The following is a 25,763-nucleotide window of genomic DNA, read 5'->3' on the forward strand; positions in this document are numbered from 1 at the left end:
AAAAGAGAAAAAAATGACATAACATTCAGAGACACAAGGTGAAAAGGAAAAGAGGGGTGTTGTTGGGAATGATAGAGAAGAGAACAATTTTTCCCAAAGGAATGGCAGATTATTCTTCAGTTTTTGGTCCATTTTTATAGAAAGAGAAGCTACTTAAGAAATGGGTACAAGGTGTCTCATTGAGCAGAAAAGTTTGGTCATGGAATAAATTCACTTTACTAGTATAAACATCCTTTATTATCAATGAAGAGTCAGAGCAAGGTTTCTATTATTTTAGAGACAATTTGTCTATCAAACCAAAAGCTCCAATGTTTCTCAAACTAAAGCTATTATGATTCAGTGGAGGTCTAGTGTGTGGCCCAGGGATTTACACTTTAACAAGATTTCTGGTAAATTTTGAAGACTGTGGTCTCTGTCAAGTCAAAACATACCCAAAGGCAATGAGGCTAAATGGCTATGACTCTATGGTTCCTTGTTAAAATTAGGAATGAGCCTAGGTCATTTCCGTACTATGTCCATGTAACCTCCTTAAAAATAACAGTTGGGGATCTTTATCTTCTGCTTCCTTGAATATAATTTTCTGGAATAATATCTTCTCTTTATTGACCAGACTCTTATCTTTATAACTTTCTTTTCTTGCTGCTTCTGTAAAAGGAAAATGTGTGCATGTATCTGTGTGTGTATGTGCTTGCATGCAAATAAGAGGATGGGGCACAACATGACAGTTCTGCTAGAAAATTCTTTTTTCCAACAGATCCAACTGCAGAGATATTGTTGGCTTTGATATAGTTATCAAGTTTAACCATCTTTACTGAATTAAAATCATAGTCTTATTAACCTAGCATTAAAGGATTTTTTTTCTTATAGAAATTTAAATATATTATTCACAATCACCCTCCTAACCAGCCTCATTGTATATGACACATACTCTTGTATCATAAGACTTATGGAGTCTGGTCCCTCTAATGCACTTGGGAAGCATTCCACTTGGATTATGATTGTGCTTATAAGTATATATTCAGTGTAGACTCTTTAACAAAAACAGGTCTTTTGTCTTATATATAGGAATATAATAAATTTCCCCAGGACTCTTGGCTCTTGATGAAAAAGTGCAACCTTTTCTTGCCTCTCATGCTGGATGGATAAGTACTTAGTTTTTCATGATGAGTTAGACTCAAGCTTCTCTATGAAAGTAATAATGGTGGGCATTTACACTCATGAAGACACTTATCTGGGGGCTTAAAACTCAAAAGGGTACATATGAAGGTGTGTGTGTGTGTGTGCGTGTGTGTGTATGTGTGTGTGAAGGTCACAGTTAGACTCAGAAGGAAAGAAGGGTATTGATTACTTGATATACCTTGGGGAAAGCTTGACTGTCCCATTGCCCTCTTTGCTGTCTCTTTCCTTTGTAGAACCAAGACATACATGCATTTTGAACAACTGAGTAGGAGCAACTTCATGTACATGTACATATGAGGGTACTTCAGATTGTTCTTGGAAAAAGGGAGTTAAAGTATGAGTTTATTTTGGTATAAAAATTTTTCAGAAATCCATGCATAATTTTTTTATAATGTGTATTTTTCCATTAACTTTTTGAAGACTCAACCTTTTCAAAGACTTACACATCTTCCTTTCCTTGTACATTTATAAGACATGTTTTCTTGGAACAAGTAATGTTGCACCAGTTCATTGATAAAAGGTGGAACTGGTTTTGGATGGGGCATCTGCATTTTAAGAAACTACTATTTTCTTCTTTCAATAACAGTGTGTACAGCTCTTAACCATTCATGAGGACTGTTATCACTGGGCTCCACTTTTAAACTGGTGTACTCACTGGGAGAGGGTGGTCACAGTTTCCCTAGAAAAAGCTTTCACATTGATCACTATTTTTCCCTTTAATGTTATGAGATCAGGACACACTGCTCCATGCAACACTGGTACCGAAAGTTGAGTTTCTAGCTCAGTCCTTGGTATGAAAGCTTGGGTCCATCTGTGTCACGCAAAACCAAACCTCTCTTGAAGTGATTTGTTTACAGTGTCATTTGATAGAGTGGAATGCTCTGTAACTCATTCGAACTGTTACAGAAGCTTCCCTAAAAGGTCACCACTGCTCTTTAGAGTTTCCAAATCTGGGCACCATCTGGGAGCTTGTTAAAGATAAGGTTTTCCACTGGCTTTTTCCACACCAACTAGATCCAATTAGCAAAAAGCTAAATTTTTATAGAAGTCTGTGTTCACATAGAGAGAGAGGACACAAATTACACCTAGTTGCCTCAAAGTGAGCAAGTCCACTTTGCACCAAATCGGAGGGTATGTGCCAAGTGACAGTACTATTTAATAGACTTGAATTGGGGGGGGGGGTTGATCTTGAACATGTTAGATAGAACTTGCTTTTAAATGTTGTTCTTGAATCAATACATTCTTAAAGTGTGTTCTTGGGAGGCAATTCTAGAGGAAATGGAATCTTACCATTTACTCAAAATTCAGTAGGAAAATGACAACTCATTCCTTAAAGTAATAAAACCTACACATGAACGTTTAGTTCACTCTACATGGCACCAGCAATTCTCAGGTTATATTAACTTTACAGTTTTAGTCTAGGTTTAAAATTGGCTTGTGCTTGCATTTTGCCCCCTTCCTTATGAAACAAAAGTCTTGAGTTTTCCAAACCTCAGAAGCTCTGCTGTAAAACTGTAGGAGATCAGAAAGAGAGAAAGGAAAGTTTTCTTCAAAGTCGTCTTTAGTCTCCACTGGCCAGTACTGCTCTCTCCCTCAACATGTTAACCTGCCTTGTGACACTTGCCCTTGGGAAAAGTCCAAATGCGGCAGTGGTAAAAGTAACATTTCCTTACTTTCATGCCTGGAAACTTGCATGCTGTGGATGGGTTCTAGCTCCACTTTTATGGGTGGGACAGGAAAGTCAGCTATTGTCCACTGCCCTCACCTTTATCTGAAGTTGAAATAAGTAAACACATAGTAAGATTATTGAATCAAAAATCAAAATTCTCTCATTTGGTTGTAACCCATGAAAGGGTCTGCAACCCACCAAAGAGACTGCACAGTAGCAGCTAAAATGTAGGCTCATTGCCATTAAAAATATTCTAAGATGTGTGTGTGTGTGTGTGTGTGTGTGTGTGTGTGTGTATTTTTAGCGGAATACGTGGGACAGGAGAAAATTAAATCTGGAATTCTTTTTTCTCTGCAGTCCCAAGTTGGAAACATTAAAAATACAACGTCTTCCTCACTTCAATTAAGCTGGTCTGGAAACCAAAATTATCCTTAGGAAGGGGGAGAAATCCATTTATATTCCTTCTGAGGCAAGGAGGGAGGTCTTTCTGGCAAAGTCTTTATGTTCCATTCAGGACCAGGAAACTTAATCGTCAAGTTCAAAGCTTGTCTCGTCGTAGAGTTCAGGGCGTGCCGATTTCCTGTGCCGGGAATATTTCAGATGCAGAAGATCCCCCATTTCATCAAGGGCTTCTAAAACCTGCAATGAGATTGTCTTCCATCAGTTACCTTTAAAGCCCTAAGAGACACTGTTTTGTAGAATCCAAGTTAATGGCAAACCTCACAAAGACTCAGTCTTATTTTGTCAGCTTCTTTGATTGTCAAGAAAAGGAGCAGGATCCATATTATCAGGTTGTGGTTTATAAGCCCCAGAGGAATGTTAGATGCTAATTCATTTTATTTAATGGTCAAACTCCACATTATGAATGTTTATTTTATTTTGGGAGTGTGATGAGAGTAGTGAAAATACCCATGCTTATCCTTTATAGCTTTATTTTTAAAGTTTAATGACTTACATATAACTTTGTGGAAGAAAAAGATAACGTTAAAGAATGCATTTGAGGTTATGTCTTTATGACACAGCAAACCAGTCAGGCAAAGAATAAACTAGAACATTGTGGGAACTGATTAGTATCATCCTCTACCCTCCTAGGCTTTTCTCCATACCCCCCCCAAAACCCCTCCTCCCCACCTGCTCCACCTCCCCAACCTCTCCACCTCCCCACCCAACTCCTGTATTTAAATTGTCATGTCTATACTCCATGAAATAATAGAACTTAAACTCACAAGGGATAATGAACTCACCTCATTCAGTTCCTACTCTTGGCAGGTAAATATATCCCCTGTTTTACAAATGAAATAACAGATTGAGAAAGTAATAATTTTACTTTTTTATTTTTTAAGAGAGATTTTTGCTATAGGGTGCATGAGCTCGCTGGATAGACAGAGAGAGAAAGCGAAAAATCACCCCCTGGGGAGAGGACCATACCACAATTCCTTCTCTAGTCTCTTTTTGGAATTTTGGGCACATATGCACATGCACCTGGCCTAAGGTTTAAGAGTCGAACTGCAGTCCACTACATGGGAGTCCAGCAACATAACCATTATGCCATCTGTAATTTTTACTTTTAATGTATCACTAATCCTGTGGTGTTGGGCATATTTTTTGAACCTTTCTGAGCCTGATTTTCTTTACCTGTTAAGTGAGGAGGAGGACAATATTAGGGTCTAATGCTTTGAAAAAGTGAGAGTTGTTAACATAACAATGAATGACTGGACCAAACAATGAAGCAATGATAAAATACCACTCTCTGTGAGGCTGACCCACATGGGAAGGTTCTGAGCACACATCTGGAGACCTTGCATAGGCTGGCATGTGCATGCTCATGATTCAGGGTTGTCTGAGGCTGAGGGTGGATCACCATGATAAGACTTTTTTGGGGTGCTATCTCTTTGTCACTCTCATAGATGGAAGAGAAAAATCAGTTTTGAGAAACATAAAAGAATAAAAAAACAATGAATGATTATTAGTTTTAGAGACTTTCCTATTTGGTACATCTTTTAAATTGATGTCATTTAAGATATACACTAACAGGTTAAGAGTAATATATTTTTTGGTGGTAGGATTGTGAGTGTTCAAAATGTTCTTCTCTGTATTTTTTTAAAATCTTCTATATAAAAATATAAGTACTTAGAAAAAGTAGCAAATGTTATCTTTTAAATAACTATCTGGGATTGTGTCTGTAGATCTTTGTCCAAGATGTGAAATGAAGTAGCTCAGAGGTTTCCTGTATGTTTGGAGAACACACAAGATAATTCATGCAACATGTGGGGGAAATATATTAGGGTTTCTATTTTTTTATTTTATATATTTTTTTCTGTATTCAAGATAGTGGACATTGTATGTACACATATGAGAGACAGAAAGGGAGAGAGAAGAGTACCCTCTCCAGGGTCTGTCATGTTCTTCTTCCAGTATTCCAATCAATTGGATCTTGGGCATTTGCATATCTTTTGTGTTTCAGGTTGGACCAGGCCAAGGATTTGAACTATGGTTGTCATGTGGGATCTGGCTTCTCTTGAGGAATAGATTACCATTACCTCAGAGAGCTGGCCCTCTATTCATTTTTTTTTATCTTAACCTTTTTAACTTCTATCTTTGTGCCTGTTATCTGATGTACATGATATATTAGTAAGGAATACACCATTTATAGATAATTTATGCTAATGTACCTTGGTCAAAGACCACCCAGAACACAGCTGCACTCAAAGTTAGATTTCTTTAGCTTGCTGACGAGCTGGAGAGTACACTCCAGAAGATTCTGGTCATCTGAATAATTGGAAGGTGAGAGGACATATTTTTCTTGTATTTGTGCTTGTGCCTGAGATGATTTGTAGGAAGCGGGGGCCAGCCCTGGGTTGGACGACATCAAGTAAAGGAAGTAGTTCATTGGTTAGTTATCATGTAGTTATATATTTTTTTTCCAGGAAGCAAAGGATTAGGATGAAGCTAGAACTGTCACTTGTAAAGGTACAGCCTTCAGTCAGAAAGATCAGTATTAACCATTTTGTGTTTGTAGAGTGGCTTCTCTTTGTCTTATTCCAAATATAATCACTGAGTACACTTGTCTAATATTCATATTCTCTGAGTGTTGCTACCTTAATGGCCTGACTGTTCAACAAAGTTGTTTCTCACTTTTTCTTCTATGTGTGTGTTATTCACCTGAGTTGTCTTCCTCTCTTGTCATCTCTGGATCTTGCTTTGTAGCCACATCCTTTTCTCTCCAATGCCTAAAGAGCCTTCTCTCTCTTCATTGTCTCCCTTGGTTGAAGTGTAATATTGTCAAATCTTTTCCTTTACTTAAGAGCTTTTTCTACACCGATTTCTTTAGATTTTATAGTCAAACTTCTTGAAAGACTTGCCAATTCCTTTTTACCACCAACTCACTCCATTAAAAAGAAAGAATGTATCATTCTTAACACTTGGGTCCAGGTGGTGGCCCTGGTAATGCAATTGGACCTGCATGGGAGAAGTCCCGGATTTGTATTCAAGGGTCTCCCTGAGGTTGTTGGGCATGCACATGTGTGCCTGCAATCTGGGCTATCTGAGACTGGGATTGATCACAGTGTGAAGTCCCTGCCGCTCTTTTGCTCATGATAAACAAAAATAACTTTAAGAAAACTGACAACATGCATTTATAAATTAAAATCAATGTAGAGGAGATATATAATCATTTTAGAATATCTAGAAAATAGAGTATAGTATAAAGAACAGTAACAGAATTTAGCCATCACCTCAAAACCTAGAGTTAACTGTCACAGATTTTTAATTGTACATCTATTATGTACTATACACTGGTTTAAGTTCTAAGGCTACAATGGTGAAGAAGAAAGACAAGCCTACTTTGTGTGTGTTCATCCACATGTGTATCTGTTTATGTATGTATGCTTCAAGTTTAACTTATTCTCATTTTTTTCTTCTTTGTACTCTTGTGTTTCCAGAATTCCCTTAAAACTGCCCACTCTGTGGAACATCTTGCTTCTACTAATTGTTAAGTCGATAGTTTCTTCTCATCCCTTACCACACTTGAACTACTTACATTCTTGGAGGAGGATTTTGATCTTTCTCCTCCTCGAAACTTACTTTATCCTTTTTACTGTGTTTAACATTGCATTAGATCATCTCTTCTGGCTGCTCCAGCTACATCTAAGTCTAGTTCTCTGCCTTTGATTTCCATATTCATCCTTAGTTATAGGCACCCTGCAAGAGCCTGCCCTTGGCCAGTTCAGTCTTGCTTATATTTGCACAATTATATCTTCTACGATTGACTTTAATGATTCCTTCACTTCTCTGGACCACAGCAGCTCCAGACTCACATACTCTCCTAAACTCTAGAATCTGATTTTCTCCTCCATAGATAGCCCATGGACATGTAATTGCAACATGTCTAGAATGAGCTCATTTCATCCCTCACTCTTATTGAAGATTTGCTGTTCCTCACTGTATAGTTTGTTTTGCTTAATTGCTTTATCATCCTTCCAGTTACCAGGGCTAGAGTCCTCAGATTATTTTTGATTCTCTTTTCCACACATATCCTACATCCAATCATTTTCCAATTCTAAGTAACTACATGTGTTTGTAAATGTGTGTTCATAGATCCATTTCTTCTGTTTTCATTGCTATTGGCCTGTCATGTCTTCTTTTTCATTTATTTTTTTATTAATAGTTCTTTTTTAGTTCCTGTCTTCTTGCCTCTTTCTTCTTTAATTCATTTGTTACATTTGTTTTACTGTGGCAAGATTGTCTGGCTTCACTGGTCAGAAGGTTTGAATGATGCTATGCAACTTTTATTTAAAATGGCCTAGCTCAAAAGTCACCTCCCCTGTGAAATTTCCCTGTTATAATAATTTATTCCCACCTTCATGCTCCCACAGTTTTTTTATATTTCTTTTCCAAAGTTACTTTATTATGTCTGCTATCCTCATCTGTTGTTTATGTATTAGTAGCTTCTCCTAGACTTTTTGGCCCAGGCTTTGCACATAGGAGACATTCAATTGTTTGCAAAACTTCATTGACATTTTGAGATAGTTCCATTAACCTCAAACTGATTAAGATTACTTAATTCTGTAATATTACTCACTCACATAAAAATTGAAATTAAGAGACAATAAAATGCAGTTTTTTAAAGCATTTCCACCTCACTTAGGAATGGGTGATATAATATATACTGTCCTTGTTGGTTTTCCACCATATTGTTTAGTTGGGCTGTCTGACCGATTTGGTGGCTATGAAAAGCGTCACACTATGAGCAATCAATGCTAAATATAACAACTTGCTAGATCAGCTTTTGCATATAAGAACAAGTAAACTGCACATGTGGCTCTTAGGTCTTTTCTGTGAAACTAAAATACTGACTTGCCTCAAGTTTTTGCTAAACTGATTTTCTTTTTATCTGAGTTGATCACATTGATGTACCCCTTTTTTTTAAGTAGTGATTTCCATTAGTATTATTTTCCTAAACCTCACCAGAGAAACTCAGAAACCCACTTAATAAAAGGACTTGCTAGGACCAGCAGTTGGCATAATGGCTATGTTGCTGGACTCCCATGTAGTCGACCATGGTTCGAGTCCTGGACCCGGTGGCTTAAACTCATGCCGGTCGTGTGTGCGTGAGTGTCCAATATCCCAAGAGGAGATCAGAGGAGAAGGGATTGCGGTGTGGCCATCCCTCCTAGGGGGTTCTTTCTCACTTTCTGTCTCTCTGTCTCTCTCTGTCTTTCTGGCTAGTGTATGTGCCCTATAGCAAAAACTGCTCCAAAAAAAAAAAATAGGATAAAATAAAAAAATAAATAAAAGGACTTGCTTAGAATCCAAGGTACCAGAAAGCTTCTTTTGGCTGTTGCATACTCACCTTGTCCAGCATCTCACGGGTATGTGCTGCTGACAGGCAAATTCGAGTCCTAGCTTCTGCAAGGGGAGTGGCTGGGAATCCAACAACCACCACGCCGATTTTCCTTTCTAGCATATGCCTCGCAAAAGCCCTTATGGAAAGGCAAAAGAAGAAGGTCAACTGAAAGGAATCAGAATTATCCTGCCACAAAAAGAAATATGGCTAATTGACTTTGCTTATGGTAAGTAAAACACGATTGAAATGAATAGACTTTGTCAAATACAATTGACAAAGAACTGGGCAGTCATTTGATGTCATGACTGAGTATGTGGCATAATGGGGCCTGAAATACTCAGTAGATCTCAGTGGGTACCAAGCTTTTGATAGTGAACAGAAAATGCTTAATGTATGTGATTCTAGTTTATCAGGTCTGCACTGATGTAAGATCCTTCATCTGCAGTCTTCCTAGAAATGAAAACCAAGAAATGAATACAATGCAATTACATAAATCAAAATTATATATTATATGCAAACCTATCTATATGTTTAAAAAGTAATAAAAACAATTGAGGGAAGAAATAACAGACATAAGAATGTAAAGTTCTCTGTTGAAAATGATGTATATGGTAATTTGATTGTCATGTAATACATGTATTCTATGAAAAACCATATTATGTGGTAGAGAGATGTACAATTAAATGTAAATAAGAAACCATAAAATTAAAAAGGGGGCTTCAAAAAGTTTATGAAAAATGAAATTATAAAGTACAAATTAATTTTGGTGCCAAAAATTGAAATCCATTCAAAACTTTTTCATAGAAGTACATTTGTACTTCTGGAAGCTATCTCATATATTGTGGAGATTTCAAGAAATCTATCTTTAGTAACTATAACCTGAAGACAGTAATTAGAAGGTCTATAGGATTCAACCCATATCGACATTCTTGCTTCAGAATCAAGGATCGTATTTTCCATCAAATCAGAGACAAGAAATTACAAAGGTCTCACTTTTTAAATGTGTGAATGAAACACTCAGGTGTGCACAGACATAATAAACTCATTGACTGGATAAAAGGGGAATGGGGCAGGAGAGAGAAAAAGAGATGTGCTCACACAGAGAACCTGGTGGGTAAATACAGACCACCGAAATGTTCATGGGAAATAAACATTATGCATGGATTTCAAAAGATTTTGCACAGAAAGAAACTCGTACTTTCATTCCATTTTTCCATGAACTTTCTGAGGTCCACTCATAAGTCAGACAATCATAAGGCTTTTTCAGGATAATACCTTTGTAAGCTAAAATTCCTTTAATTACTTTACTTCAGCCTTCTAGTCTCTATTTAAAAAAACAAACAAAAAACCCAGAGCTAATCTCAATAATAATTCTAGAATGTCAAACTCAAAGTCTACAGCTTCTTGTACTGAAAGTCAAGGTCAAATCAAAAGGCAGGTACCCCCAAGTGACTCTTTTTTTGGGGGGGGCTCTGTTGCTGTTTGTAGGAATCAATTACTGAGTGACTCTACCCATAAGTGGGGCAAATACCTCAGATCTGTTCTTACATCTAGAGGTTGTTGGTGTATTGTATGAGGCTGGAAGCTAACAGTACTGCAGAAACCTTTCTGTCATAACTCAGGGAGAATTTTTGTAGCAGACATGGGAAGTAAGCCCCTTCATCCATTCACCTGTCTTGTCTTGCTGTTTAGCAGTCTGACATTTTGTTGCCTCACACAGAACATAGGTTATCAAATGAAGCAAGGAGGACTGCAAGACCTATAGAGCCTCTCTGATTCCCTGGCTTGGACAAGGCAAGATTTGTCCTTTGATTTTTGACTGGGAAGGTTATAGCTGAGAAAGCTTGAAAACAGAGGCTGTTCTTTCTCTTACTTGATCACCCAATGGAAGGCTGCCCACGGAACTGCACAGGATGAGAGCTCATAATTGTCTGAGAAACAAGTCAAGTGCTTTTATTGCTAGAGTAAAAACCACCTGACCCATGATCTCAGGCCAGTTTTCAGGACTCCCAGAAGACCATTTTCACTGTCTGCATGTTTCTCTTTGTACCAAAGGAAGAGAGTTTTGCCAAAGAATGCAGAGTAAAATATATGGCTCTGTTGATTCATTAGGCTAACCTGGGGCCCCCCAGAGCACTTCTGAGTTTAAAACATACACTACTAAAGCTGGTATCTGTAAGTTTAACATGTATGATTGCACCGAACATTTTACATAATGAGCCTCTGGTTTTGTACTCCTCAAAGCAAATTAGGGCTTGCATAGGCTGAAAAAAACCCAGAAAAACAAAACAAAACAAAAAAACTGAGCTATGTGAAGTAATAATAAAATAATAATTAATAATAATAATTAACATTGAATTGCATGCAGCATCCCTATATCTTATATAGCACAGTTTTCTAAGGGAGTGACAAAGACTGTGGAAGGAAAACACAAACCCTGTCTGTACCCTGTGCTAAATACAATAGAATTTTGATTAAGTGTGCATTTTATAGGTGTTATCACATTGCACTACACTCCATAAAATATTCCAATGATAGAGTTGTAACAGAACTTTGTTCAAAAGCATAAGTGACTAGAGATTATATTTTCATTCTGTGTAGGTGGAAATGAGGAGAAATCAGGGGTCTTAGTAAAATGAAGGGTTTTTAAAGGAGCCAATGAAAGAAGTATTTCTATGCTGGTTTATATAATTAACTCTTTCTTTTTAAGGCTTCACTACATATAAACTTTCAATGGAAGAAATCTTGGAAGGAAACAAATCAAGGAGTAGGGAAATCTCTTGTCAGTGAGAGATGATAATGCCTTTTGTAACCAACTCGTTCTTAGTTTCCTCAGGCAACCCAAACAATTAGATTTTTCTTCCATCATAGTGTCCTTTGAACTACCAAAGATGACATTAAAGAGAGTTAAAATTTCCACTTTGTGTTGCTTTAATGAAATTTTTTCCACCTAGGTACTAAAGTTTGAGGGAATGTGCTGTGTGTTCAAAAGAGTTCTGGTTCAGGAGGCAAATGGAACTAACTTTGAATTCTGAGCCCAGCCACCTATAACCTAGGTGAGTCTGAGAAAGTAGTTTGAGCTTTGTGAGTCTCGACATTCTCATTTATGAATAAGGGAGTTAAGCTTCCCACTCTCAATGGGTGACCACTGAGGTCTATCTGCCTTCCTTAGCATGTACTCTGTATTCAGCAATGCCAGCTGCTCCCAAAAAACAATCTCATACTGGAAGGGAAAAAAATAGTTCAACATGGCATTGGATAGAAAGTGGACAATATAAAAGATTTACTGCTGAGTGAAGCAAGCCAGACTATGAAAAAGAGACACCATTTGTCTCTACTTAATATATACTGAATGTCCACACTCGATGGCAGAAGCTGAAAGGCTGGAGGATATAGAAGCATGGAGAATGGTTGTGGATACTGGAGGTAGTATGGGAGGGGGATTGAGGGTGAGAGGGTGAGAGGAAGGAAATCAAGGAGAAAAATAAAGGGGCAAGACATTTAAGGAACACAGAAATGGAGGATTTTTTGTTGAGGATAGTGTGTATGGTAATATCTTTAACTAGACTATGGTAATCTAATGCCTGTGCTGAAAAGTCTCAAAATGTCTAAAGCACCATCTCAGTAGGTTACCTTGGGTTTTCAGTGTGATTCTTTTTTTTTTCCTGGAGAGATTTTTCCTATAGGGTGTATGCACTCACCAGAAAGACAGAGAGAGAGAGAGACAGAAAGCGAGAACTCACCCCCCAGGGGGGAGGGCCACATTGCAATTCCTTCTCCATTCTCCTTTCAGGGATCTTGGGCACACACGCACATGTGCCCGGCGTGACTTTAAGCCGCCGGGTCCAGGACTCGAACCGCAGTGGACTACATGGGAGTCCAGTGACATAGTCATTATGCCAACTGCTGGTCCCAGGGTTTTAGTGTGATTCTGAGAGTCCTTGGGTACTCACGCGACTTTACTGGGCATGTAGAGGAGCACAGGAATAACAGGAGAGTGCTCATTGCCATAAACGATGAATCCCATTTCATTCAGTTTCTGCCTGAAGTATCGTGTATTTTTTGCAAGTTGCTGTATTCTCTGCTGCCCTGGAAATAGACAGGCATGAAATCCATCAATTCCCACCAGGAATAGGAAAGCAAAGGTCAGGTCAACCTGGCAAATATTTTGAAGTCTTTCTGCAGGTCTGTATCATTAGCTGGGAAGGATTGAAGTAAGATAGGGAAATGTCTCCTGGTGAGCATGAACGGGCCTTAGGGCCCTGAGCCTGGAAGGCAGGAATTGGGGGAAAAGAGAGCTATTAAATGCTGAAAGCCACTAAAGTCAAGCCAGCCTGCAGGGCTGGTGGGAGGAAGGAGTGGGAGAAGGGATCACCTATTTGTATAGACTTAGTGCCAAGCTAAATGATTTAAAACATTAACTTAGGAGAAGGGAGTATTACCACAAGTCACACACACACACACAGACACACAAACACACATCACCAGTAGTTGATAGATGCTTCAGCCAAACTCAGCTGGCCCATTAAAACTGCTCCTCATTTAAGCCTCTAATGAAAGAAATTTTCATCCAACCCGAATTCAAAGGGGCAGAACATTCCTGGACAAAGATAGGCCCAGGTGAGACCAGGACCGTTTGGCAGGACATTTGGTTGTGGTAAAGCAATAGAGAAGAAAGAGGGGATCTTTTGCTTTTCCCATCTGGAACAAGGACAGCATTGTCCCCAAACAGAACGATAAGTAGGATCTAGAATGCCCCAACAGTCCATGCTTGTTTTTCCAACCAGAGTTCTCAAGGAAGATCCCTTTCCAACTCTACAGCTCCCAGCAAGCAGGTTGTCATGGACAAAGCATCCAGATTATCGTTCTTTTCTAGAGAAGTCCATCTTTCAATGTCACTGTCTTGGTCACAACCAATGGATAAAAGATGCCCTCGACCCAAGGGTAGTCCATTTGGGTATTGGCCAGTGAGTCATGAATTGGTCCTTCACAGAAACTTTGACAAAGATATAATCAATATTATTTAAAACAACCAGATCCTCTTGCTCTTACAATGTGAATGCAAAAAAAGTGGAGAGAATTAGGGGCCAGCAGGTTGCATAGTGGTTATGGCAGGTTGCTTAGTGGTTATAGCACTGGACTCCTACGTGGTGGACTGTGGTTGAAGTCCCAGACCCTTCTGCTTGAAACTCACACCAGGCGTGCATGTGTGCATGTCCATAATTCTAAGAGGAGAAAGGAGGAGAAGAGATTGCGGCATGGCCATCCCTGGGTGGTGATTTCTCATTTTCTCTCTCTGTGTCTCTGGTGAGTGTTCATGATCTCTAGCAAAAATAGTTCTAAAAAAAAAGTAGAGAGAATTAACAGTTAGTAGTAAGAGCAGAAATTTAAAGACAGAGAAAAAAGCTTATTAGCAGCACATATGAGACAGAGTAAGCCATTAGTAGACGGTATGACAACTTATGAAGAAGAGAGGCAGGGAGTACAGAAACAAAGAAGGACTTCTAGTCTAGTGAGAAGACAGACAAAAATAAAATGATTTCACAAAAAGCTGTAACGTCGCAAATCTGATGAGCACTGTAAGGAAATGTTATGTGATGTTATGATCTCTCATATCAGTAAGATTGGGCCAAATCTGATGAAGTCAATAAATGAGAGAGCAGAGATCGAAAGGGTGAGCAAGTGTTAACCAAGCAAAAAGCCAGAAGAAAGCATTTCAGGTGTAGAAGAGTAATGGTCTTGTGGAGTGTGGAATAGATGGTTCAGAGCCAAGTAAGATGTGATTGAGTGCTGAATAAAATCAATCAGGAAAGATGGGTAGATTTATTTAAAAAAGAAAGAGGAAGCGTGAGACCACAGGGATTGAAGAATCCAACATTTAGTGGCTGGGGAATGAAAGATGAGCTTAAATGAAGAAAAACAAAACAAAACAAAACAGGAATTGAGAGAGAGAGAGAGAGAAGAGAGAGAAAATAAATCGGGAGGTGGAATAGTGTTCATTGGATTTATCAACATGGCAGCCACTGATGACCTTTACTTTGGGGTTCCTGAATAGAACTTTGGTTTTAAAGAAAAAGGTAGTTGTTACCAGAGATGGTACAACAGGGAGTGGGTAATAGGGGTGACAAGGAGGGGATCAGAGAAAAAAAAAACAAACAAAACACTTACTAGATAAAAATGGAGTTATCAGTTTATGATAATGTGTATGGTAATGTCCTTGACTTGACTAATATGCACTATATTCATGCTGGGAAAAACCATGTTGTGCAATGTAAAGATGTACAGTGATTAAATAGAAGTGAAAGAAGAAGAAAAACAATACTCTATGAAGAATAAAAAAGGGAAAAAGAAAGAGCTAGTTGCAACTATAGTTTCCTTTAATTCATGTCTTTTTCTTTTCTTTTCTTTTTTCCCCACCCATGTTCTCAATTGTGGGTTTGCAAAAAATAAATACAAATGAGGATCCAGGGAGGTGTAGAATCATTTGTATATACATTTTTCTTTTCCTGCATATGTGCAACTTCTTTGGTGCTTTAAAAAAATAAACTGTTTTGTGGGAACCAGCAGGTGGCGTGATGGTTAGGGTGTTGGACACTCCCATACGGCCAACCACGGTTCGAGTCTAAGACCTGGTGGCTTGCATTCTCACTTTCTCTCTCTCTCTCATCTCTCTCTGGTCAAATTAAAATAAATGAATGACTAAATAAAATTGAATAAACAATTCTTTTAAATAAGTAACTTTTTACTTTTTATTTATTTTTTATTTTTTTTGGAGAGGTTTTTGTTATAGGGCACATGCACTCGCCAGAAAGCCAGAAAGAGACAGAGAGACAGAAAGTGAGAAATCACCCCCCAGGGGGGACGGCCATGCCGTAATCCCTTCTCCTCCATTCTCCTCTTGGGATCTTGGGCACGCACACACGCGAACCCGGCGTGAGTTTAAGCCACCGGGTCCAGGACTCAAACCGCGGCTGACTACATGGGAGTACAGCGACATAGCCATTACGCTAACTTCTGGTCCCAAAAGTAACTGTTTTGTAACATTCTGAAGTGTCCTTCACTTGGAATCTTACGTGTGTACAGAGAACAGTCTGTTTGGAGTAGAGAATTAGAAATTAGAATAGAGGATATTTGCCTTATCTTAAAAAAGTTCACCCATACATTGAAACTATGTTTAGAGAGAGAAGAACTTCAAGAGAAGGAGGATACTACATATTTAGGAGAAAGAAAAGAGGACTGCAGTATAAGACTTGTTTAAAAGGTGACCGAAATGAAGGCACAGATACACATCCCAGTCACCAAAATGTCTTCCATATGGCCTATCCTTTTGTGCATTTGACTCTTTCATTGATTGTTAGCTGCATAATGAACAGATGACTTCATCAGGCTGGGCCTGGTGGTTCCTAAATGTTCCTCCTCAAAGACTAGAAGGATTTCCTGGTCTGGAAGTGCATAAATGACTTAAATTACTTTTCCCAATGGCATTGTCTTTGCACTTGCTTACAATGACTCATCTATCATTGGGCTACTCAGCTACTTAATTGGCCACGTCTGTCCCTTCTGTCTTGATTAACCCAAGTAACTGGATCGGCAGCTCATGTCACCACTTCATTGTTTCTAGAGCCTTTGGAGACTTGACCAAACATATTATAATATCAATTCCAGGATTACCTGACTTGTAAGAACTAGATACTTTATTCTTGTCCTGTCTTTCCTGTCTTTGAACCATTTCACACAGCATGGCTGACAAGCCATTATGACACACTTGTGGTCAACATTTTTTCTCATATAAGTCACTATAAATGCTTTTGAGGTCTTTTCAGTTGGTTAAGATACAGCTCCCTTCAATTACTCTATTGCTCACCCTTCAAAATTGAAAACATTCTTATACTCTTAGAGGCCTGGGGCAGAGGGAAATTTGTATATATAAAATGCTATTCATCTAGACAGACTGTGGGTGATTTTATTAATTATTTTGTGCTTGGAGATCTTTGTGTGAAGAGTACTTTGTGTAAGTACAAGAAGTATTTGTTGTGTGTCCTTATCAGAAACTCTGATATTGGGCACTTAGCCACATCCCCTTCGAAACATTCCAAATCCCTAATTAAATGTTTTCTGATCCTTCTTCCTCATATTACATTGAAGACAGGGAAGATTCCTACTCAGATAAACAAGTGAATCTCTTACGTAGGCTTTTGGAGAGTTTACACAAGTACTGGGTGGACAGAAAAGTCATGACATTTTGCATCATGACTTTTCTGACAACCCAATATTTACTTTGCTAGATTCTAGGTTCTCTGAGAAGGCTGTTAAGTGGAAAGGGAATAGATTTTGGAGTTGAATGAATTAGAAATCAGACACAATCCTGAACTACTTAAAGCTTTAAAGCTTCAGTTTTATTTGGAAAATCTCTAGCGATAAATAAGCTTATCTCTTAGGAAAATGGAAGAAATAAAATGGATAGTGTAGCAAAATTTTGTTTATTACTGTGTCTGGCTTTGCTAGGAACTTGAGAAGTTATTTACATTTTCCACCGGGCAGTGGTTCTCAGCTGCCTCAGTGGCACCTCAGAATCACCTAGTGAGCTTGAAAATCTCATACCCTGGGGACACTCCAGACTAATTCATTCAGGATCTCTGGGGATGGGACTAGGAATGAGTTTAGATTTTTGCAAGGTATAATCATGCACACTGGAATCTCTTAGAAATAGGTGCCATGTTCAGTCCATCCCTGAAGCTATGTATCCCCCTATGTTAGGAGCCTGAGTGTGTATTGGCTAAGCCATGCTCCCTGTTGGATGTAGAAAGTAAAAGAGAATTTGGTAGTCTCTTCTTTGGCATGATTACATCCCAGCAGTTACTGAGTACTAGGTCTCTTGGAGTCTGTGTTTGTGGTTCTGACGGCCATCTGGTACAAAGTGTTCACTTGATTTGTGATCAACTCCACTGTCATCTTCATCCCTCTCATAAAAATGGATAAATTTCTGGGAACCAGCAGTTAGCGTAATGGCTATGTTGCTGGATTCCCATGTAGTCAACTGCGGTTTGCGTCCCGAACCCGGTGTCTTAAAACTCATGCCGGGCGCGTGTGCGTGCGTGCCCAAGATCCCGAGAGGAGAATGGAGGAGAAGGGATTGCGGCGTGACCATCCCCCCTGGGGGGTGATTTCTCGCTTTCTGTCTCTATGTCTCTCTCTGTCTGTCTGGCGAGCGCACGCGCCCTAATAAAAACACTCTCAAAAAAAAAAAAAAAAAAAAAAGGATAAATTTCTGAATGAACCCAGCAGAAGACCTATAAGTTGTCCTTACATCTGTCCAGATTTTAGCTCTTGAGAGATGAGCTACGTTAACAGAGGCCACACATACTTTAACCTTCCCTCCAATGCTGTTAAAACAAAAACAGCTGGAGCTGGGGAAGGAAAACAAATAAAACACAAAGCATCCTACTACAAAGCTTTGCAATCCCCTAATAAAAACAATGGTCTATGGCATTTCCAAAAATATATTTGGGACAACTCAGTCTCCCAAAGGGCCAGAAGGAATTACAGACAGTGGAAACTGCCAGAGTGACCTGTCTTAAAGAAGGAATTTTTAAAATTCTCTCTTGAACTGTTGGCATAAAAAAAAAAAGTATTTCTGTATTTCCCCCTTTTAGGAATAAGCAAAAGAGATGGATTTGACAGGATTATCGGCCAATACCAGTGACACTCTGCATTTTCAGCAACCTTTGCAAGCTCTTTCTAACAGAGGAAACACGAATATACCAGATGCCATGGGGTGACTTATTTCATTATTTCCCAGGCTTTAAAATGTCCATACAAAAATACAAGTGGCTTATGCCCTTGTTAAATTATTTAGCACACCATCGCTGTCAAAATCAACTAAACCATCTCAAACGTGCTTCTAAAAAACACTGCCTGGAAAATGTGGCCGGGGATTTAGAGATGAGAAATGTGTTTCCATAAAACATTTCTCACAATTTAAATGATATTTCTGAAAAATTAACACAGGGAAATTCAAATGATAATAAATAATGCCTGCAGTGATCTAACAATGCTTCCCCACCCCCACCCCCCATTCCTTTTCTCTCTTTATCCAGTTACCCTTGGCTTCCAGCCTTGCTATGGCCAAGGGATGGGGGATGTCAGAGTTGGAGTAAAGTTTTAATGTGGCAGGGGGAGTCCAGCGTTTGTTCTTTCAGGCACTGGACACCAGACAGGACATTTTGTTTCCAGCACTCTCAGGGGCAGAGTGATCTCAGCTAAGATCAAGAAGCTACAGAGTGTGAGAATCCTAAGAATTACGTTAGCAGTGACAAGCTTCCCAGTAGGGTGGAGAAAAGAGTGTTTGGAGTGGTTTATGAGAGGAACACACATTTTTATTAAACACTGAAGCTCTCCCATTTGATGTCTGGGTTCCAAGGTTATGGCATGTCTTACAGTCTCATACACATGTTCCATGCACTTTCCACTGCTCAGTCATGCCTGGGTGAAATGCATGCAGGAGCAAGCTAGACATCAGGGGTGGGCAGCTGTCAGTGTGGCCTGATTGCAAAGGTTCTGGAAAGACACTCTTGTCTCCACCTCCCTGTCAGTTTCTCCAATCCACTGTTAGGGATTTAATCTTCAAGGAAGGGTGAGAATGTTGTTCTTTCAGGCACTGGACACCAGACAGGACATTTTGTTTCCAGCACTCTCAGGGGCAGAGTGATCTCAGCTAAGATCAAGAAGCTACAGAGTGTGAGAATCCTAAGAATTACGTTAGCAGTGACAAGCTTCCCAGTAGGGTGGAGAAAAGAGTGTTTGGAGTGGTTTATGAGAGGAACACACATTTTTATTAAACACTGAAGCTCTCCCATTTGATGTCTGGGTTCCAAGGTTATGGCATGTCTTACAGTCTCATACACATGTTCCATGCACTTTCCACTGCTCAGTCATGCCTGGGTGAAATGCATGCAGGAGCAAGCTAGACATCAGGGGTGGGCAGCTGTCAGTGTGGCCTGATTGCAAAGGTTCTGGAAAGACACTCTTGTCTCCACCTCCCTGTCAGTTTCTCCAATCCACTGTTAGGGATTTAATCTTCAAGGAAGGGTGAGAATGGACATTTCTGATACACATATACTATGAGCCAAGAACTAGATTTTTGGACCTCCTTCATTGGTGAGGAAACTGAGGCTTAGAGATCGTGAATGTGTTACTCAGTTAACTTAAAAATTGGTTAGACCTATGAGAGTATAAAAATCTGCTTCTTTGGAAAAGCTGATAAATTCAATAATGAGACATGAATTTTGTGCTTCATAGATTCATACATTCCACGAATGAAAAGCACTCACTACATATCAGAGCTGGGTCTGCTGCTAATCTAGGAAGAGATTAAAGAGATTAATCTTCTAGAGAAGATTTTAAAAAGTCTGAGACACTTTGGAAAGAAATGATCTAATAGGAGAAAAGGCAGATATCAAATAATCTGCAACCAAAAATAAATATGATAAGGTAGATACATTCACCCCAAACTGCTTCATGACTACTTAGAGAATGAGTAGTAAGATTTCATCCTAATTTGTATTTAAATAGCAAGCAATATCTAGGAAGTCACTAATTATGGAATATTGCACGTTAAATGAGGCAATTTAGGAAACTAGGGGCCTTCTGAGAACCCCTGTAAATCAGTGTCTCTGAAGTAAAGGAATGCAGCAGAATCTTAAGAATTTTTTTTTTTTCTTTTTTAAATACACAGTAAGCTTCTTTCTGTGGAGATTCTGCTCCAGGACTGGAGTAGACCTTTCAGAAAAACTCTCTAGGGAAATACGGTATGTACCCTTCCAGTTAAGAAGCACTGATGGGAGTTCTAAATTATATTGTGGTTTCTGATTCTCTAAAAATAATGACTGATCTTATTTGAAGAGACCAAAGCACAACTCAGTCTTAAAGCATTTTTGCATTCAATCAAACAAACTGTCAGATTCCGTCTGTCACTTTCTCTATGAAGATGAAGAAGTCACTCATTGTCTCTAAGCCTCAGTTTCCTGATCTCTTAAATGCAAATTATAGTAACAGCTGCTTACCTATTTCTCAGGGCTTTTGGAAAGATGCTTAATACAGTATCTGCTTATTTAGTGCCTAATATGGCAGGTGGCTTTGTGGTAAGTGGAGGATTAACATGAGTACACTGAAGGCTGGCTCTGTGACCAAGTGGTTAAGGGAGCCAGCTCCTACATGGCTGGCCATGTAGTTTAAGTCCTAGCCCCAGTGGCTTGGAAAAACATACCATATGCCAAATTCTTTTTTATTTTTATTTTTGGAGAGGTTTTTGCTATAGGGTGCATGTGCTCACCAGAAAGACAGAGAGACAGAAAGTGAGAAATCACTCCACACCACAATCCCTTCTCTTCCACTCTCCTTTTGGGATCTTGGGCACACACACACAAGTGCTCGGTGTGAGTTTAAGCCACCGGGTCTGGGACTTGAACCGTGGTCAGCTACATGGGAGTCCAGCAACACAGCCATTACACCAACTACTGGTCCTACCACGTGCCAAATTCTTGACATGATGTAGAAATGGAGAAATCATTAAGGCATCACCATGCTCCATTGTATGGTGCTTTCTCCATCTCCCTCTCTCTCTGATGAGCATGTGCACCTTCTGGAAAATTTAAAAAAGGAGAAGAAGCGGAAGAGTACAACTCTTATTTTCAAGGAAATTATAAATGAGAAACGTTAATGTAATCATAAATGAAGATAGGAAATCAAGTGCCGCATAGCAGTGTTTTGGTTTGGAACCAAGACCTCCAGGTGGTTAACATCTTGTGTGCATGTACTTGGTGGCAACTCCCGGAGAATTAGGCGACTCACTTTCAGAAGGCTTGGATTACAGTCATAGGAAAGATCAGTGAAGCAAATGCCACCTAGAGCATTCATTTTCTTTTAGTGGGTAATGAGAAGCTAAAGCATGTTCTGAAGGGGGGTTCAGAAGAAGTTCTAGCATATGGTGTATGGACTAGGGAGAGGAAACAACTGGGGATGGCAAGATAAGTCTGGGGGCCAGAGTGGAAGCCAGGGTCTGCAGTGAGTTAGAAGATGGGGGTCAATAACTCTTCCAAATGTGACAAGAAGGCAAAGGCAACAAAGGATAGGTCCTTGTTGAATAACTAGGTGAATGGAGCTCCCTCAAGGGCTCTGAGAAATCATGTAAATAATGGTGGCTGCCAGGAAACCCCATCCAAGGCAGCTATCTACATAATTATAAACTCTGATTTCTAAAGTGTTTGCTAGGAAGGGGTCCCCTGAGAAAGCCTCAGGATGGAGATTGTTGGGGGAAGCTTGAGGGAGTGGCCCCTACCTTGGCCTTGCACTTACTAAAACAGAATCATGACCAAGTACTCAAGGATTCTGGAGCTAATTGCTTTGGTTCCAAATTCACTCTACCATGCTGGGAGAGGTCCTTCATCTTTCTGTAACTCTGTATTTTTCATTTGTAGAATGGGAATAATGACAATAACAATAATGCTCATTTTATACTGTTTTGTGGATTAAATATTAAGTACTTAGACTGCCTGGCACATAATAAACTGAAAGTTATAAAAAAATTACTATAATGAGACTGAGATGAAGGTGTCAGCTACTACAAGTTTTACAGTAATGTATGAACCTCCATATATTATTTTTCATTTGGAAAAATCTTATGGTTCACAAAATGTTGAAAATCATTCATTTGAACACATGACTAGACTGATTGACTTGGATTTACTCTTGAATTCTGGACCTCTTTGACAAATGTAACTGACCTGTGACACCTACAGTCTATCTAGCTGTCCCTCAAACTTTTTGAAGCCTGGGACACATCTGATACTCTCTTGCTGTCCCTGAACTTTTTGAAGCCTGGGACACATCTGATACTGTTTTATCTGACAGAACTAAGTGTTCATTAGGATAATTTTCATTCTCAGGGCTCAAGTTGAAGTAGATGATTACTGAAAACCTAAGTACATAAAGTTCTCCTATTTTACAAAGGGTTGAAAACTTTAGAGACATTAACCAGTCCTTAGGGCGTAACCAGATGAGCTCTTAGAAGGGACTGGGCTCTTCCTAAAGAAAGAGATAGAGAGAGAGAAAGAGGGATTTGATGTAAGATAGACTCTCAATGCTGGCTTTGAAGATAGAAGAGCCACATGGCCATGAATGCAAGAGGCCTTTAGGAGCTGAGAGCGGCCCCCACTGACAGCTGGCAAAGAATTGGGTTGTAGGATTGAGGTTACACATGAGCTTGGAATAACCATATGATCTTGGAAAAGCAGCCTGAGCTCCAGATGAGAGGGTAGTAACTGACACCTTCATTTCAGCTTCACGAAAAGTTGAGCAGAGAACACTATACCCAGACTCATGAACCAAAGAAACTGAGATAATAAATGGTCATTTTAAGCCACTAAATCTATGAGCATTTGTTATGCAGAAATAGAAAGCAAATACATTCTCTGTAGCCCAGGCACACATGCTGAGCTTTCTCAGGCACAAATCCACCTGCTTAATCTTCCCCAGCTGTAGCTAGTGAGGTAGCTAGTTTCCTCAACACAACTCTCCAAACAAGACTGGGGATGAGGTATTTTTTTTTAAACTGAAAATAAGCTTGTGATGGGAAAAACAAAGACCAGTATGGGATACCAGCTCCCCTTCACCCTGAAAGATGCTGCAGATGCAATCAAGTGCTTTCCTTTTCTGGTTGTACTGAATGATTCCATGTGTTACATTACAACACCCCATCACAGAGTCTATCCACACAGGAAACAAATGTGAAGAGAAAGCTTCAGTGGGACTCATGGTGTAAACAGATATCTTGTTTGTAGGATGACTGGAAGGAAGTGGCCACACTATCCTTTTGCCCTACTGCCATCTAAAAGACAGATTCTCTTTACATTCTTGCTAGAAACATTTTTTTAAGGACCCCAAACAAGTGCGGAATTCACTGAGCTGCCATAAAATTCTACCATTGGCTAACTCTTAAGGTAAAGTAAATGAGGAGGCAGGACATTCTGGAACAGCTTGCTGGCCATTTTTGCATAACCAGGCAAACTCCTCTTCCTAGCTAAAGTTCAGTGTGTTGACTAGTTTTGCATTTATTGTACAAATCCAAGTTGTCTTACATATGTAAGCAGTGCTAGTGCAGAGAGGCATTGCCTGTCACCTTGATTGCTAACCCTGACCTTAGGTCTGCACACACAGAAAGACCAGGTAAAACTTTTTTACCCCCCAGCACAGGTGATTAATCATGGACAAAGGCAGGCCCTCAGTTGAAAGGCAGTGGAGCGTAGCACCCGACATCTGCTTTGTATTAGCTATTGCTGAAATGCCAGTGGCCTGAAACCATTTAGAAAACGCAGCTCTCCATGCCCTCTGTCTCTTTCTTGGCCTCTTTCTGTGTCTCCAGCTGGTAACCAAGTGGCAAATATATTTAGGAAGCAGCAGTTCATTTCTCCCACAGCATAGCCAAGGGTCTTCTATGGCCAAGTCTTCAGACGTGGATTTGGGGTAGAATTCTCTGTAGATGCTACTTGTATTCAGTGAGGGATCTCCGAGAGACAGAACTAACAACTTGGAATTGCTGAATTTGATGAGGAGAAAAATTTGTGGTAGAAAAACCATCGGATTTGTATTCAGTGAACTCTCTGCCTAGGTAGACATTGAGAAATATGAGAAGATCTTTTAAAACTGGGTGTTTAGTTTTATGGTTTCAGTACTTTGATTCCAGTCCTTTGCACTATTCTCTTTCTCTTCCTCACAGAAGAGACAGAATTCTGAGTGAAGAGTCAATCTCTACAATAATAGTCATAAAATAAACTGGATGACACTGATGGGTAAGTGTAGCTTGCAGCTTTCAAACAGCTTGTACTAAAGAAAAGCAAAATCCAAGAGAAGTCTGTGAATGTATCTCATGTTAGAAATAAACAGTAGGAAAGTGAGAAAATTCTTCTTTTGAGAACTAATTGCTGTCACCCAGTGTACTCCCTTCTTTGTCTTCTCAACGCCCTAAATCTTCCTTAGTCCCTCCAGGTTTTTAAATCTATCAAACTCAAGTGTAAAAATATGTGTGTCCTGTTTCAGGGACCAGAGCAAAGGTTGAAGGTCACAGCTGGAAGGGGCTGGTGCCACCTTCTCCAAGTCCATGTTGGGTTAGGGGCAGGGTCAATACCTTACCTGCCAATCTCATGACAAAACTTCACAAATGACCAGAATTAATGAAATAATTCATATGAAATAGTGCACAGATGAAACATGGTTGTATTTTTCAGTGCAAACACACTGTATTTTAAGTATCATTTTCTTCCCCTATATATATATATTTTTTTTTTCTGTAGAAGGTGAATAAAAATTATTTAGGTTCCCAAATTAAGGAAGTTACTTGAAAGAACTTGACATTTTCCAAATTTAATAAAAATGAGAATTTAAGCCTAAGGGGAAAAAAAAAATCCCAGGAACTGAATGAATTACCTGGAGTGAACTTGCCCATCTGGATGTAAAAACCAAACCACACAGCTTTTTAGTGTTTCTGAAAGTAGGTAAAATGCCTAAAGTAATGTTGACCAGAATTGTATTTTTATATTAACTTAAATCTTGATATTAAGTCTCTAGTTTTACTTCTCTATCTGAACTCAGAATTCAGTCTTCTCTTGTTACTTGGAGTTAACTCAAACCCATTCAATTTTAAATAAGTAATCCAAGAGTCCATCTTTTTAAATTATAAAACTTTATAAATTTCTGGTAATGATGCCATTTTCTGTCTCATCATATTCCTTCTTCCTTAGAAAAGAAAAAGGTTTTGAATGTCTGTGAGTATGTTACTATTCCCAAAATATACATTGTCCCTTCTTCCGTTATGACTTCCAGAATTGTTTCAAGTTTATGTCATTTTGATTTCTATTGGGCATTATCTTCAGGATTCATTTTCTGCCTCCAGAAAGTACACATCATTGGGGAATTTGTCAACATAATAACGATGTCAATACCCGCCATGCGTTGAGACTGAAATCTATGAAAAGGAAACTAGAGGTGGTTGTAGTAAAAGATCTGATAATTCCTGTT

The 25,763-nt window shown here is 39.1% G+C and overlaps 1 protein-coding gene across 3 annotated transcripts in view; it reads right to left on the reverse strand.

Moving 5' to 3' along the window:
* Positions 1-1,568: 1,568 nt before the first annotated feature.
* The window catches only part of SPTLC3 (serine palmitoyltransferase long chain base subunit 3), a 161,539-nt gene continuing 137,344 nt past the window's right edge, over positions 1,569-25,763 (reverse strand). For all 3 annotated transcript variants that reach the window (XM_014585987.2, XM_006143659.3, XM_014585988.2), the window contains 3 exons: positions 12,647-12,782; positions 8,700-8,829; positions 1,569-3,487 (listed from right to left, as the gene is read on the reverse strand). In XM_014585987.2, coding sequence (XP_014441473.1) covers positions 3,374-3,487; positions 8,700-8,829; positions 12,647-12,782 — 380 coding nt within the window. In that variant the 3' untranslated portion in view covers positions 1,569-3,373. The remainder of the gene's footprint in view (positions 3,488-8,699; positions 8,830-12,646; positions 12,783-25,763) is intronic.

This window comes from Tupaia chinensis, unplaced genomic scaffold (genome assembly GCF_000334495.1).
Source record: "Tupaia chinensis unplaced genomic scaffold, TupChi_1.0 Scaffold000101_1, whole genome shotgun sequence".
In the NCBI taxonomy this organism is placed as follows: Eukaryota; Metazoa; Chordata; class Mammalia; order Scandentia; family Tupaiidae; genus Tupaia; species Tupaia belangeri.